The sequence below is a fragment of the Galeopterus variegatus genome, unplaced genomic scaffold (assembly GCF_000696425.1).
Source record: "Galeopterus variegatus unplaced genomic scaffold, G_variegatus-3.0.2 Scaffold1348, whole genome shotgun sequence".
Lineage (NCBI taxonomy): Eukaryota > Metazoa > Chordata > Mammalia > Dermoptera > Cynocephalidae > Galeopterus > Galeopterus variegatus.
The window spans coordinates 45,791-62,573 of record NW_007727459.1 but is presented as its reverse complement, the minus strand read 5'-3'; the positions used below and the strand labels follow the sequence as shown (position 1 = coordinate 62,573).

The 16,783-nt window shown below is 37.3% G+C and overlaps 1 protein-coding gene across 1 annotated transcript in view; it reads right to left on the bottom strand.

The window, feature by feature from the left end:
* LOC103593455 (chromosome unknown open reading frame, human C3orf55) overlaps positions 1 to 16,194 on the bottom strand; it is a gene marked incomplete at its 5' end in the record, with an annotated part of 36,109 nt that extends 19,915 nt beyond the window's left edge. The window contains 3 exon segments of the mRNA XM_008576434.1: positions 15,350 to 15,438; positions 16,064 to 16,123; positions 16,125 to 16,194. Coding sequence (XP_008574656.1) covers positions 15,350 to 15,438; positions 16,064 to 16,123; positions 16,125 to 16,194 — 219 coding nt within the window.
* Between the last annotated feature and the right edge of the window lie 589 nt (positions 16,195 to 16,783).

The window sequence follows — 16,783 nt, the reverse complement described above, 5'->3', positions numbered from 1 at the left end:
ATTTATTCAAAAATACTTATCAAGCACCAACAATTTGATGGGTCCTCAAGGAGTTCCTATCTTGCATGCAACATAAGACAGTGTTTCAGCTCCAGCACCTCCGCGAGAGGCGTCACGTGAACCTGCGATGGACGGAAGCCTCGCTCCCCACGGTGGGTGGCCTGGGACTTTCCTCGGAAGCCAGGGCCAGGCTGCTTCCTGAGTTCTGAGGCTCACCTTGTCCACTCCCTGCCTGACTAAGAAGCAAACAGTGTCAAGAAGCCTGGAAAGTCTCTCTTTCGGGGAGTGAGGGATGGAGTTTAGGGGGGCAGGATGCTGTCCCACTGTCCCGCAGCTGTGGGTCCTGGCTCTGAAGCCAATTCTGCTCATGCAACTCCTGAGCAGTATTGTGGGCCACGCCGGGGGGCCTGTCGTGTCGTGCTGCTGGCAGCCACAGAGGACTTTGGCATGCACCAGCTTTCTCTGACCACTCTGTACGAGAGAATGTCTCCAAAATGCTGCTTTGACCATATTACTTCTCCAAAGCCTTCAGTGAGTCCCCACTGCCCACGGATGGCCCTCAAGGCTCTGAGGATCCGACCTACCTCTCTCAGACTATTCTTTCCTGTTCCCTGACATCTGCTCTGTCCCCTAGCTTCATGGTCTGTTCATTATTTCTCGAATGCTTGCCTACCTCCCAGTCCTTGTTCTTGTTATTCCACCTGCCAGGAGTTTCCTTCCTCTCGTCTTGGGCTACCGATAGACCACCCTTCCTTCTCAGCCCACACCCAATGCTTCTTCTCCTTAAAGACTTCTGTTTTCTTTTGTTAGAGCTAATGTAAGAAAGTACCACAGACTGGGTGGCTTGCACAACAGAAATTTGTTTTTTCATGGTCCTGGAAGCCAGAAGCCCAAGATGAAGGTGTTGGTAGGTTTGGTTCCTTCTAAGGACTGTAAGGGAGGGATCTGTTCCAGGCCTCTCCTCCTGGCTTGTAAATGATCATTTTCTCCTTGTGTCTTGACATGGTCTTCCCTCTATTTGTGTCTGTGGCTGATTTCCTTTTCTATGAGGGGACCAGTCGTATTGGATTAGGGTCCACACTAGCGACCTCATTTTACTTTAATTATCTCTTTACAGGCCCTATCTCCAAACATAGTCACATTCTGCACACTGAGAGAGCCAACAGTGAGCAGGCCTCTCTCCAGAGCTTTTCTGTCTCTCCTCTGACTAGTCAAGCTGTAAGTTTAACAAGAATCAGTTATGTTTGATCCCAAACTTGTGTATGCCCTGCCAGACTTAATGGATTTACACAATTTAACTAAATATTATGTGAAGTAATGAAATATATGTATAAAGGGAGAGACCTGTTAGTAGGAAAATGAAGAAGGCTGCTTTGAAAAGGCGTGACAAAGGGGGCTCCTAGAAGTGCTGCTGCATTATGTGTGAGTGAAACAACTGTACAAGTTGGGGGGAAAGAATAATGATCTGGAGGCCTCTGTTCTCAGATTACTCTTCAAGTGTCTTTAAGTTCTTGCTCTCCTCTAACAAAACCATAACTTTAAGAAAACCACAAACTGGACATTGTAGATGATGCATTATAAATGTGGTTTATGAACGACAACTCCAACATCAGACCTAGATTCAAAGAAAGACTTTTGTTTTCTTACATCAAATGATTCCTGAATGAGGGCACAATTTTATATTTTAGGTTAAAAGAAAATGTTGATGGTACATATGTATAAGGGTTTTTAAAATAACTCTTTTTTCCAATGACTGATCCAACTACTTTCCCTCTTGCATAAGCTAAGAGGCAGTCTATGGAAAAAGCTGCACACCAATGAAGGACGGTACCAGGGTATGATTTTCATAAACAAAGACGGCACAAAAGCTACCTTTAGGATTTGCTAAGCTCTGGGTAGCAGCTGACAGACCAAGAGCTTACGAATAATGAGATTTCTTTCCAAAGAGCTGGGGAAGCTGCCTCTGAGGCACAGTCATGCAGAGCCACCCTGCCTGGATCGTGGCTGCAGTGTCCATCACAGGCCATCATCTCACTGGCCTGGAGAAGAACATCTGCCTGGGGTCTCCTCCCAGCCACGCCCACCCCCAAGAGTTGGAGTCCTCTGCAGGGTTTTATCCAATGGTTGCAGAGAGCCTGCCCCACATCAGGCAATTCTGCCTTGAAAATGCTTTGCAATCCTTTCCAGAGCCAGTTTAATCCATGATTTATTAATATGTTATGTACAGCCCCCTAAGAAATGAAACATTTTACAATTACCCACAACAGAAGGAATGCCCAACCTCACTCAACTCCTGTCTTCAAGAGACCAGAGTGTGACACACAACATAACTGAGTGTTTTTTGTTATTTTGTACGTTAAAAGAAAAAAAAAAGAACCACTGCTGACTATTGAATAGAGTTAGAAACAGAAATTGTAATTCCTACAGACTTTCAGATCAATTACAATGTAGTCAGTTGCAGAAAATCTTGATGGGAAACTTGTTATTTTGTTACCAATAAGTGTGGTTGGGTCAGAATGTTATAGAATGAATGTGCTGCAGGGAGAAAAGGCATGAACTCATTACTTCACCCAAAAAAGCATCAACACAGTGAAGTTCTTCACCCCACCATGAACAGAGGCTGTAGCTGACACTGATTCCTCTTCATTAACCAGTAATGGCTCTCCTTCCAGCACCACCAAACTGGGTCATCGTGGTCTCTGCCTGTAGCACAGAATGAACTGTGTGGTCACCTGGTGTGTTATTATTAAGGAAATTAAACAGAGATTATGAAGTCTGACACTATTTACAGAATGACATTGCAAATCATCAGTTATTTCTCCCTCATATTTAATATGAGATACAGGAAATTAGTACACCTCCCACAGTTCTCTCACCCCATTACTTATCTATAAGCTTATTTCCTTTCATTCTTCTCCAAGTTCTTTCTTGCTCTTGTTTCCCTTTCCTGATCTTTGCTTTTTGTGTTTTGTTCCCTGGCTTGCTTGCTTTCTTTTAAGTTCTATACCCAAAGGAATTAAAACAAACAAATAAAAAACTCGAGTTGAATATAGAGAACAGATAAAGAATTCTGAAGCTGGAAAGGCCATTAAAGAAGATCTAATTCAGTTCCTTCCATCACTGACAAGCAAACTGAGGTGGAAAGAGGCAAAAGCTAGTTCTGGCAGAATCCTTTAGCTCTATTTATTTATATTTGCAGCTTTCCGGTTGCTACTAGTACAGGGACTTGCTAAAGCAAAAACAAGGTTGTGCTGTCTTTGAATTTGCCTAGTGTCTTTCCTCCAAAACACAGCAAGTCTCAGATGTCATGTGTGAAACTGCTTTTGCAACTGAAAAACTTTTTAGAAACAGTTTATCATCAGTAGACGGGGGTGACATTAGCGTCTCAATTCCAAAGTCACATTTAGGTTAAGTGAGGGCTTGTGAGTGTTAAAACTTCATTTAACAAGAGCTCTGGTATGCATCACTCTGAAAGGAGGTAAATAAACACCTCCATAGGTTACACACTTTTAAAATTCTTACTCTTATGAAAAAGCCCCAGAACGTTTAGGAGAGCAATAATGAAAAGGAGGAGAGTGTCACATGCTAGGACTATGTGTTATTCCTGTCGGCTCTCTGGATCACTTGTGAAGCCATGGACATTCTTCTCCGTTTAAACAAGAAGAAAATTCATCTTCTGAATACTCTGAGCATCCCCCCTCCCCCCGTGTTCCTTTATTTATTTACTTGCCTTTGCTTCATATTGAGCCAAGTCACTTCCTGCTCTTGTCCCCAAATTTCTCATCTAAGAGATGCTCTGCCTTTGGCGCAGGAATTTCTAGAATTAAGTTTATGGCTGTGAAATGTTTTCCAAATATAAAATTCTGTATTATGGTACAAGTAATGACAATTATTACACAAACCTCCTCAGTCTTTTTCATCTGGCAATCACCCAAGGGATACTGCATTGTTTTTATTCATTTAAAACAAAAGGTAGGTTTTGCTATTAAGTTGACTGAAATTGTGCTAACCTTTTCTTTCTCACCTTGGGTCACATAGACAGTGAGGAAGTCCTTTGCCATTGGCACCTAACATTAGTTTGTACCAAGATAATTCACTGGGAGGAGGCAGAGATGATCTCGATTATCCTTCAAGCTGGCGGAGATCAATTTAGCACCTCCAGGACCTGAAATCCCTCTGCCTTTCCTTAGCAGAGCCACAACAGCCTTGCCTAACATGAACATAACACCGCCTATAGAGACTCCCCCTGACGCTAGAGAGGCTGCCACAGGACGCTGGGAAGGGATCTGACCTAAAGTTGAGGGAGGAGTGGAGGGAACAATCATAATCTCAACCACTGAATCAGGAACCAAAGCAGAAATCGGAGGAAAAATGAATACATATAATCCCATTTGCTCTTAATTTAGAAGAATTTTTTAAAAAGAGTTTTCTAAGAGTAGAAACTGCCACCAAGATTATTCAAGTCAGGGTCGCTGTGGTCTGTGACCAGTCTGACAACAGCTGACTTTTATCCAGATGTCCAATAAAAACACTTAGCAAGTATCATTTCCATAAGGCTTTGTCTACTTGAAACACAAGCCAATTGTTTGGGTTCAATTTATGAAGCAAGGTCTTACAAAGGTTATGGGGTAAGGAGGCTTGATGACAACTAAATTGCCTTAAATGGAGCTCAAAATACCACCTTAAACATTCTCCTCTCCCAAGAAATGCTTAATCATAAATCAAGTGGCTCAAAATGTATTAAAAATGACAAATAGAGCAAGAACTTACATCTCATTTTTTTTCTTTTAATTCACTGATGCATCACAGATTTCTGAAGGATATTATTCCATACAAAAAAAGATGAAGTGCACCAGGAATGCAAGATTCCGGGGATAAAAGAGGAGATTAAAAATCAAATGGTGGACCAGACTTAATGCTAAAAATTATGCTGAAAATAGACATACTCATTTTAAGACAAGGAGATAAGGACGGTCTTCTCTGAACTCGTAAGGAGTGGTGAATCTCACAATAATTGGACACATGTTTTTCATCTTTGAAGAACTTATGAATCCATTTCAATGCATTAAAGTGTGTGGGTACTATTTGTCCACAAGTAAGCTTTCTCCTCCCGCCTCCCTCCATACATTCTTTAATGGGGTTTTTATTTCAATGGAGGAAAAAATCTCTTCTAAAACTCACTGATGTTTCCTGAAATGCCATTAGACCAGCTTTAGAAGGAGTTTTAAAGAATATGCTAAATGAAACTTTCTGTGCAAAAATCCTTAATATTCCAGGACTTTTGGATAACAAGTTATTTTTTATGTGTTCCTTCTGCTGTATGTAGAAATTAATTTTGGGCAATAAGAATTATTAAGTGCCTAACCCAAGATGTAGATTGTCTTGACCTGGAAAAGATTAGAAAGTGGATCAGGCAGAAAAGTCCAGTCTGGCAAATCACAGGACACCGACCTAAGAGACAGGCTCCCAGCATTTGAAATGCTTAGTTTGGAAGGAAAGAAGAGCAAACTCTCTGGGAACGATGGTAATTTCTCTCTTCCTGTTGATTACAAATACCTAGAGAATTCAACCAATTCTCAAGGCCATGAGCCTGATTTATTTTTTTTCCATAGCCTTTTTCAGTCTACTTGAAAACATCTGCTTTTAATTGAATTTGGATTTGAAAACTAATTTCGGGTGACTTTGGGTCCGGGCTCCAATCAAGTTGGAACTGAGAGATTATTGCTTATACACATATCCCAAAATTCAGGGAGGCTCGAGGCCAAGGATACCACACTTCCAGAATGCGTACGAGGCACATACATTTAGAAATGAGAAAGGAATACCCTAAATCTCTCTGGGAAACTTCCTTAAGGCCAATGATTTGGGGTTTTAGGTTTCAGCTTTTAGACTCAGGATTTGATTTTGGGAAAGGTCAGTTAGAGGACAATGCCCTCCCATGCATTCCATATATGGAGTGGGAGATTAAGCATTCAAATGATCAAGTAAACATAAAAACAGTATTTTGGATTGTTCATCGAACACAGCCTAAGTCTTCCCCACTCTCTCAATTTGAAAGAAATTGAAACAAATACACTGTCACCTAACCACAATTTCTCTGCTAGTCTCTCAGTGTCATAGAGCCTTTCTCTGTCTCTCATCTTACCAGAAGGGTGAAGAAAGAAAAGTGATTCAGCAATTCCCCTTTGTATGGGTTCTGGGACTACCTTCTAAGGGCAGGGGCTCAGAAGTTGGTTCCAGTCTTGTTACTAACTTGAAGTATATTCCTAAGCTCTCTGCCTCAAAGTATCCCATTTCAAATGAGACTCTTATTTTTCTGCTTCACAAAAACACTTTTGGAGAACTTATTAGTGATCTATCACAATACTAAAAATCATAAAGAGCTGCTAAAGTGCAAGAGGCTAGTTTGATTTTCTTTAATGGCTCAATCTAAAAAATTTACTTTTATTCATGCCAGGAATTTGTAAGTGATTATTTGACATTTATTTGACAATCCAGAAAATGAGACTTGAATTCCTCACTTTGCAATTCAACTGACAGCTAGTGCCAATTTTATCAAGCTGATCAACAATAAACATCCTTACATTTTTTTGAAACTCAAAGTACCAGTGAGTAAAAGAACACAGATATGTACGATTTCAATTTGACTACGTAACTACCATAAATTTTTTTTAGCTTAGATATTGAGAACAAAGAGCATCCTCAGATTTGTTCCCTAAATTCAAAGGACATAAGTTTAAACATTATTGCCAATTTGCATTAAATCCATTAACCAATTATTCCAAATGTTTTATTTACCATAAACTATTAATTTATAAGACTCATTTTTATTGACAAAAGGCAGAGCACCAGTTATTTTTTATTAATTATGAGTGTTCTCTGCAGAGATTTTCAGAGAAGGCATGGCTCTTTTTCTTAATGCCTGCTATTATAACCTAACCAGACTTTAATATCTAAAATGTGTCAATTTCAATGCTTAATCTTAGCATGATTTTTTCTATTTGATGAACCAAAGATAACCAAGGAACTCTCACTTGAATTTGATACCCTGCTAAAATACTAATAACCTAAGAAACTTTGGAAAAGTGAGAGCTTTCCTTATAAATTAATATTTTAAACACAATAATGAAATGGCTATAGCATGAGCTATTCACACTTCTTAGAAGAGGCAATATATTAAGGACATGTTGATTCCCAAGTGGCATTCTGATGGCAAAGGATACAAAAAAGTCAAGAAATAAGACTCTGAAACTTCTCCTAAGCCAAGGAAAATGACCCATAAAGTAGTCACTCCTGTCACACTTGGCAGCTAGTGCCTTTAAAATCACGTGAAGCCCAGACTTGCAGTTCCCAATCATAGCTAACACACGCAGCAGAAATGAAGTCTCTTCAGTAGATATTCTTTGGAGCTAGCAAGAGAAGCAAGCATGATATTAGTTGTTCTTTTCCATTCACTGCACAATACATAACTTCACAAATCACGAAAATTTTAAATTGTATTTCATTAGCATCAATTACATCATCTGATTATAAAAATAATATATGTCCCTTGTATAAATGTTGGAAAATGTAGAAAACATGAAGACTGAAATAATATCACCCATAATCTCAATACTCAGATAATATTCCGATTCATTCCTTTCTGTCTTTTATGCAAGGAATATGACTATTTGCAACAAGTACACAATATTTTATCATGCCCTCTTCTCCACCATTATATATTATAAGAATTTTTGCAAGTCATTAAAATTTTTTACCAACATTCAAAAATTGCTTTGTAATATTTCACTGTATTGGGCATCTGTGTTGTCCCCAATCTTATAGAGAGCACTGTGACAAATTTCTAAGTAAATACATTTTTAAATTTTTTTCTGGTAATTTCCTTAGATTAGATATCTAGTTGTGAAATCTATACTTTTAAGGCTCTTGATACAAGCTGTCAAGATATCTTCCAGAAAGGCTGTAGCAACTTACACATCTACTCAACAGTGTATGAGTGTGCAAACCCTGTCCTTGTCAGCTTTGATCTCTATAATTTCTTCATATTTGCTAATTTGCTGGACTGATATGTTCTGTTATTTTATTTTGCATTTATTCAATTCCTAGAGAAGTTAAATTATTTGTAATATATGTGCTAATTATTTCTATTTCTTCTTTTCTATTTTTTTTATTTTGGGGTGACAGTAAATTTCTTTTATGGGAAAGAAAAAGTTTTTTTTTTAATCTGCCACAGGACAAAGAGAGCCATCACATGACCCTCGGTTCTCCCTCCTGACCATGAGCCTTACAATTGTTAAAAGTTAATTATTTATTTTTTTGGCTATAAAAAATATAAATAAATGGTCTTAATACATTTAAAAAGACTAAGATCATAGAAAATATGTTCTCTGACCACAACAGTGGCAGGAAATTTAGAAAATTCACAAATGCGTGGAAATTAAACAGCTCTCTCCTAAATAAACAATGGGTTAAAAGAAAAGTCACAGGGAAATTTGAGAGTCTTTGAGATAAAAATCAAAGCAAACATATCAAAATCTATAGGATGCAGCATTCATACAGTGCTTAGAGGAAATTTATACTGGTAAACACCTATATTAAAAATAAGAAAAATCTCAAATCAATAATGTAAACTTCTACATTAAGAAAATAGAAAAAAGAAGAGTAAACTAAACTGAAAGCAAATAAAAGAAGGAAATAACAGGGATTACAGCAGAAATATATGGAATAGGGAATTAAAAACAATAGAGTAAATCAACAAAACCAAAAGCTGATTTTTTAAAAAGATCAACAGAATTTGCAAACCTTTATCTAGACTGACCAAGAAAAAAAGACAGAAGACTGAAATTACTAAAAATCAAAATAAAGCAAGGGCATTATTACTTTGTCATTATGGTTTCTTGTGGCTGTAAGATTTAGTTTCTTTCTCTTCTCATTTGCATCTTTGTTCTACCAGTGGGTCTTGTTCTTTCTTGTGTATTCATGGTAGTGATTACAATTTTTTGGATTTCAGATGCAGGACTTCCTTGAGGATTTCTTGTAAGACTTGTTGTGTGGTGGTGAACTCCTGCGGTTTTTGTTTGGGAAATACACTATTTCTCCCTTGTTTCTGAAGGATAGCCTTGCTGGGTATAGTATTCTTGGTTGGCAGGTTTTTTCTTTTAGTATTTTGAATATAACATTCCATTTTCTTCTAGCATGTAAACTTTCTGTTGAAAAGTCTGCTGTTAGTCTGATAGTCTGATAGTCTGATTCTCTCTTGTCTTTGAGCTTTGCCAGTCTCACTATAATGTGTCTTGGAGAGGATCTTTTTGGATTGAATCTGTCTGGAGATCCTTTGAGCCTCCTGGATCTGAAGGTCGGTGTCTTTTCCTATACCTGGGAAGTTTTCTGTTATTATTTTGTTGAATATGTTTTCCATGCCTCTTCCTTTCTCCTCCCCTTCTGGAACACCAGGATTCAAATGTTTGTGCACTCAAGGTTGTCTGCTAGCTCTCTTATATTTTCTTAATTTAAAAAAATTATTTTTTCCTTTTTTTTTTTTGTTTTGATCCACCTGGGTTATTTTGAAAAGACTATCTTCAAGATCAAAAATTCTCTCTTCTGCTTGCTCTAACCTGCTGCTTAAGCTATCTGTTGTGTTTTTTATTTCATTAGGTGAATTTTTCAGGTCCATGAGTTCTACTACATTCTTTTTTAAGGTATTAATCTCTTTGAAAATTTCCTCCTGAATATCCTGGATTTATTTTCTCCTTTCATTATGTTGTCCAACTGAGTCTTCTCATATCTCAGTGAGTTTCCTTAAGATTGTTGCTCAGAATTCCTTTTCAGTCATTTCAAGGGTTTCCTGCTCTATAGGGTCTGATATTTGAGAATTACTATATTCTTTTGGTGGTGTCATATTTTCTTGGGTTTTCATATTTCTTGTATCTCTACATTGATGTCTGGTCATCTGATAGAGCAGTTGATTCTTTTATTACTCTGGAATGGGCTTTGAGGAGAAAGACATCGTCTTCTTTTTCTGATCTCTGCTGGTGACTCTCCTGTGTCAATGCAGTTGAGTGTCCGGAGTGCCATCTGTACAGTGGCTGTGGCTACTGCTGTGGCATCAAGCTGCTTTTGCAGCAGCCATGGCTGTGGTGGGCCACCCACACAGAAGTGGTATTTTCAGCATGCTCTCTTACCTGCTTCCAGGTAGAGGGGGCTATTTCCTCTATTTTAATAATCTGTTTTTGATTCCTATCTATTCAATAGCTTTTTCTTCTTGGTTTATGGAAATTCTTACTAACATTCTGTTATTTATCACATGTGTTTCCTAATCTGTTCTTTATGTTTTGGTTTTATATCTATATATGATGTACAGACATGCCAAATCTTTATAGTTAATTCTACATGTCTTTTTCCTTCTCATTCATTTCCTTCAAAATTAGAAAGTACTAAGATTTAAATACTTAAAATTTTTTTCTGTGTGTGATATTGGTGACAGTTAATCCCTTTTAAATGCCGTTTAGCATCTCTCACTTAGCTGCAGTATTGTATCTGGGGTTAGAAATGCCAACCTACTGTTAAGCTGCCTCTTCAGCTCATTTTGAAGGTAATTCTAAGGAAGGGACCATAATAATCTCCTCTTAAGAAAGTATTGTTTCCATGGAGCTCTTTTATTTAGAGCATGCACTGTGCTCCCTTGTTGTTGATTACTGGTTTATTTATTCTCCTTGGCATGCATATATATATATATATATATATTGCCTTTTGCAATACTTTATTTCAAAATATTGATAAATATGTAAGAATATTTGGACCAGCTGTATAATCAAAGCATTAATTACAGAAAGACACAATTCTATCCCCATTAAGCATTCAGTAATTCATTTAGAAGTTTCAATTTCCAGGATCTCTGGCAAATGAAGAAATGAATGAGTATGTAAGTGAAAATTCAAATAAACCATGGATGGTTGAAAAATCCAGAAGACAAAGTACACATGTACAGATTGGGTTCTTTCTATGTTGCCACAGTGGAGTAGATTAACTGCAAAGTGCAAGTAAATAGTGACTTTTTCACAAGTTGAAACTTCTACAATATCCATGCTAAATGCTTCATATAATCTATTGTGACCTCATTATATTGGTGTAATATGCAAACCCAGCAAAACAGATTTAGACCACAATTCTGGCTGATCTAAATTCTGCTGCCTAAGATGAAAGGATCTTAATGACAATAACAACAAAAAATATTGAGCAAGAATCAATTCAGCACTGGGACTTCCATATTGTTGGTCCCAAAAGCACTACTCAGAATTCCAAGGCATCTTCCAAAGGGAGACACAAAGTGATAAGAAGCATTTTTGATTGATCAGAGCATACAGAGAAAATAATGTACTTACATTTCTATATAGTTGGGGGAATCGAGATCCCAAGCAGAATATAAGACATATAGCCTCAAATAAAGCCTGACATTTTAATTATGCCAAGGGTATCCTAAAAGCAGCAACACAGAAAGAATGACAGTATTAAGGAGCAATCTAAACATACATTAGGATCTAAATATTTTAAGGGAAACTAGGGGTCATTAGAAAAAACTGGGATGAAGTTTTTGTTTTTTGTTTTCCTGTGTCTTTATTATTTTGGAGACCAATGGATATTAAGCATCTTTTTCTAGGATTGGTAGTATACCTAATCAGGTAGCAAAATCACTTATCTATGTACTCAGATATGCTATGTTATTTTGATAACAGCAATTTAAAAATTTTTTTGAGACAACTTCAATATAGGTTTATTTACCTGATTTTCATCTGATTTCTGATTCAGCCCCACAGAACCCCTCCTCTGACTGCAGGAGAATATAAATTATCTGCCTGTAGGAGGGCTACCTTGGCAGATTCACTGGCAGAATGGGTCTCCACAGTCTGGGTCAGGCCTCCCTGCCCACCAGCCTCCATCCATGCAGGGAGAAGATGCTGTCTGGATTTTTATGTGTCAGGATCTCATTGAGCCCAGATCAATTCTAGTTCACTAAAGTGTACTACCTGTGAAATTCCAAAGGCTTGAAGTTTATTATATGTATTTCCAAAAGTTAATAAAAATTCTTTCTTGAATTTTTTATTGGAAAAACATGGAGGGAAGTTGGGATCACTTCCCAGCACCCTTTCATTTCTTTTTCAAAATAAAATATTTCCTGGACTAACTTTAGCACATCTACAATATCTTTGTGGAGATGATAAAGTTAACAACAATAAAAAACTCTGCAAAAATATTTCTAATATGGCCCTAAAAGAATTTATGGCCTTTTCAAATGGAGATTACCCTTTTCACTTCTGTTGAAATCCCATGTTGATTGTTCATCAATAATACACTTGGCATTGCCACTGACAGCACAATGCACATTGGTACCCAGATCACACATCACAGTTCTGCAGCTTCTACTCCCTGGTGCTTAAAAACAAACAAACAAGGCAATGATGAACAAATGCCACAGGCTACTTAGCTGATATCCAATAGCACGCTACAGCAAAACATCACTTAGCTGGTATTTAATTACTACAACTAAACATCATTTATCTGGCATTTAATCGTCAGAATACTTGAGTTTCTGGAATCATTCCATAGTGAAAGATATTCTGGGAAAAGAAATGATGCCTTTAGAACTCAGTATCAATTCAAGAGCACCTGAAAACAGGACAGACATAGGTAGCACCTGATGGACTGTTGTGATTGGTTGGATCAATTATGGGAAAGGAAAGTGCTGATTTAATTGCCCAGGTACATATTTGCAAGCTCAATGCATCCACACTAATGTGGACAGGCCTTGAGAGGGGACTGGGGACAGCAGACATGGAAGAACACTACAGAGATTAAGTAGGAAGATAGTTCAGAATAGGATCAGAGGAGATTAAAAGTGGTGTTAGTAGCAGTAGTCACCAACAGAAATTAAAAGCAGCAACAGACAGTGTGATCCAGGCCTCTGAGATATGGAAAAAGGCATAAAAAGCTCTGAGCTTGAGACATAAAAGCAAAGTGACTATGAGAAATGCAGGCACCACTGAAACATGCCAAGAAGGGGTCCTGAGATAGGGAAATAAGAGTCATTTAATCAACAAACTCCTACTAAACACCTACCTTTCTATGAACGAGGAATACAAAACTGAATAATTCATGCCCCCACTCCAAGAGGCTGTAAATTAAGTTATTACATCCTGGGTACCACATCTCATATCTGCATCTAGATCAAAGTTTAAGTCAGCAGAATCAGTGAAGGTACATTTAGGAAAGCTCTTCAAGGAAAAAATCAAAAAGTAGTTGGTCCATAAACTGTTAACTATACGGAGCAGATTTACTCATTCTCTGTGGGCACTGGCTGGCTATGTTCTTACTCTACCAGATACTAATAAAAGCTTGAAAACTTCCAGGAGTAGTAATCAAATTGAACACTCTTGTTTAGGGAGCTAGGAAATACTGGGATGTAGAATCTTAGTGAATGTGAAAGTCAAAGCCAAAATAACCTCTATATTCTAATTTTAATTTTTTAGTTGTGTTACATCTGCATTAGGGTCAGCATCAGCAGACATCAGACACACAGACATCTGAGTGCAAGATTGTGGGTAAACCATTCCCACTTGTTTAACATTAAAACTGATGAAGCATTTATTTAAAAATATTTGTGGGGCTATAACTGCAAAGGTAGAACTCATGGTTTCTTACATATTACAACCACATGTTAAGACAATAGACTTTAATAAAAAATTGCCTTCAAACACATTTTGTATTTGAGGGATTTGCTTCATTCCTCAATACTCCAGGTTACAGAGACCATCAAACACACGTTCCTTTGCAAACTTAATTTTTGTTTTGAACTCTGCATTGACCCCAAGTTTAACAGCATTCCAAATTCAGTCTACTTTGTCCACATAAGATATTGCAGCTAAGCAAAACACTGTTCCAGAAATCTCATAAATTATATGAGCTGCTCAATTTAGGCCTGAGGGGGTAAATTAAAGAGAGCTGGCCTGTCATACTGTTTTAGACTATTTGCCACAGAAAGTCAGAATTAGTTCTGGTTTGATTGAAATACTTACGATGGTGACTATATATATATCCTATTATTTTAGCAACCTTTTACAAGTAGTCCCTTTACATTAGTTCTTGATGCCAGAATTTATTTAATGTACTTAAAGTGGGTTTGGTGGTGGGGGTGAGGAGACACTGGGGAGAAAATTGATTGGGTGCCCTGTAAGTACCATGCTTTACTGGAGACTTTCATGTATTTTATAATTCATCCTTCCACCACTATTCACTAAATGCCTGCTATGTGCTAAGTGCTCAGGACTCAGTATTAACAAGACAGAGACAGTCCCTATCCATACGAAGCTATGATTCAACACCAATTAAACTATGAATCAGCCTGATTAATACCTGACATCACCTTATGTTGATTTTGAAATCTAATGCCTCTACTCATTAGCTATGTGAGCTTCATCCAATTTATTGATGCCTTAGTTTCTTCATCTGTAAAATGGAGATTACTATGGGGAGTGAGAGTAGAAAGCACATATTAAAGGCCTTGCACATTACCTGGTACACACCTGGGAGTCATCTCCCTGCTTTCCTCACAATAACACTCAGTGGGATTTGGAGCTGATTTTATAGATCTGAGTAGCTGTTCCTGCCCTTGTAATAGTTACAGCCAACAGAGGGCAGTAGGGTAAATGTACCCCACAGTCCCAAGGACAGAAACAGGGCTACTGTCGTTGGTAAACAGCTAAAACCAAATTTCATTGTTGTACTGTCTCGAAAATACACAAATGATGAATCAAACAAGTAGTCATTTTAAAAAAACAGCAAAGTGAAAGTAAAAATAATAGTATTCAGTTCTTCAGTAAATATATGTTGAGGGCCTATTCTGTGCCAACCTCTGAACATAAAAATAGTACCTGCCCCATTGGCTGGTATAAAGATTAAATGAGTTCCAAAAGGACTGACAAGCATTAAGCACCCAGGAACTATATGTGGTTATTATTCTGTGGAGGACATATTTTTAGATTGACCACAAGAAAAAAAGTGGTATTGTTTATCACCTACAGAAACATCTAAAAGTGGTTGGCTTTTCCCACCAATCTCTCCCTTACTCAGAGACACTAAAATTTTTCTGATTTATCATTTCTGTTCATTTTCCAATCACACAGACCAATTGAAATAAAAGATATTAACTTGGAATCTAAATGTGCCACAAATGTTATGTCTTATCAAAGTATGCCTTACCTCACTGAAAACAACTCTAAAATGTTCTATTGGTTTTTAAATGAGAAAATGTTCTATTACAAATAGAAGTGTGAGAATGAACTGTTACCAATCTTACATTTTTTTCTTCTGATTCTTTAACTTATAGTATGCAAATTGTGAGAGCATGATTGTATCCATGCTCATGTGAAGGATGGCTGCAAAAATCTGGAGTGGTAAATAAGCATAGACATCTATGAATGTAAAATCCAAAGCCACCATTATCCAGTATCTATAATGTGGTATATGAAGGTCATCTACATGATTAAATACATTAACAAGAAAGTCTGAAAGCTTACAAATCTTCCGCTTTAATTTTTTTCCATTTGAATACTGCTTTAGAAATGTTTGCCTGTAGCCACTGACTATATTTTCAGTGATTACTTTGATTGTGGACTGCGTGTCAGCATCTTTGAATCATTGTTCAGCTTCAGTATAGAAAAGAATAGGATGTCCCCTAATGGTAACATCATGTTCAGCTACCTTGAAGCAATAGAATATTAAAACTGGATGAAGATAAGAAATTTAAAAAGAATATCAGAAAACAGGTCTCTAAACAGCTCTAAACAAGTTGCCACATTAAGAACATTGCCATATAAAATACAGAATCCCCATGCAATATTCAGGGCATGCTTATACTAAAAAAAATTCATTAAGCAATCCGAAATCCAAATTTAACTGGGTGTTCTGTATTTTTATTTGCTAAATTTGGCAACTCTACACATGAAGCTGTCCGTGAACACATAACACAGAATCTTCACTCTTCTGAAGATAAATCTGGAGGGGGGTTTACCTGAATAGGCAGTTGGTTAGTCAGGTAGCCGCCTATGGACTTTGTCAGGTCCCCACCTATTCCAGCACAGCAGAAACCCCTGTGAGACTGCTTCACCTACTTTCCAATTTTTGTGGGCCACATAGAGCCGACTGGAAAGTGAAAATTGACAAACACTTGGAGCACAGAACTTAATGAGACAACTCAATACCAAATACGAACAAAACTGATGATGTACAGCGATAAAACACCTCACTAACTCCCAGTGAGGGTTCTAGGACTGTTTTTTAACCCATCTTCACTCACAGCAAGCATCAAACATATCTAAGATCTAACTCAGTGGCAGTTCTAAAAAACTAATCTGCCTCTTTTCTCTGCCTTTTCTTTTAACATTTTTATGGAAATTCATATATATGTCCTAAGTACATGTTTTCTTGGCCTCATAATGGGGAAGATATTAAGTCAGGTAATTAGAGAGACAAGATATATCCCTAAAACATAAATAAGACAAGAGGTTCAAAATTTTTATTAGTGATTAGATTTTAAGCCAGCACCTTTTTTTTTCTTTTAAATTCACTTCTAAGCAAATTGTTTATATGCATTAGTACAAACAGAGATATGAATGTGAAGATCTATTTATTTGACCCCCTAACAAAGCCACAATGCCACCTGTTGTGTGGAATATTTTACAAAAAACAAACAAACAAACAAAAATCCTGGACTTTGAGGGCCAAAAGACCT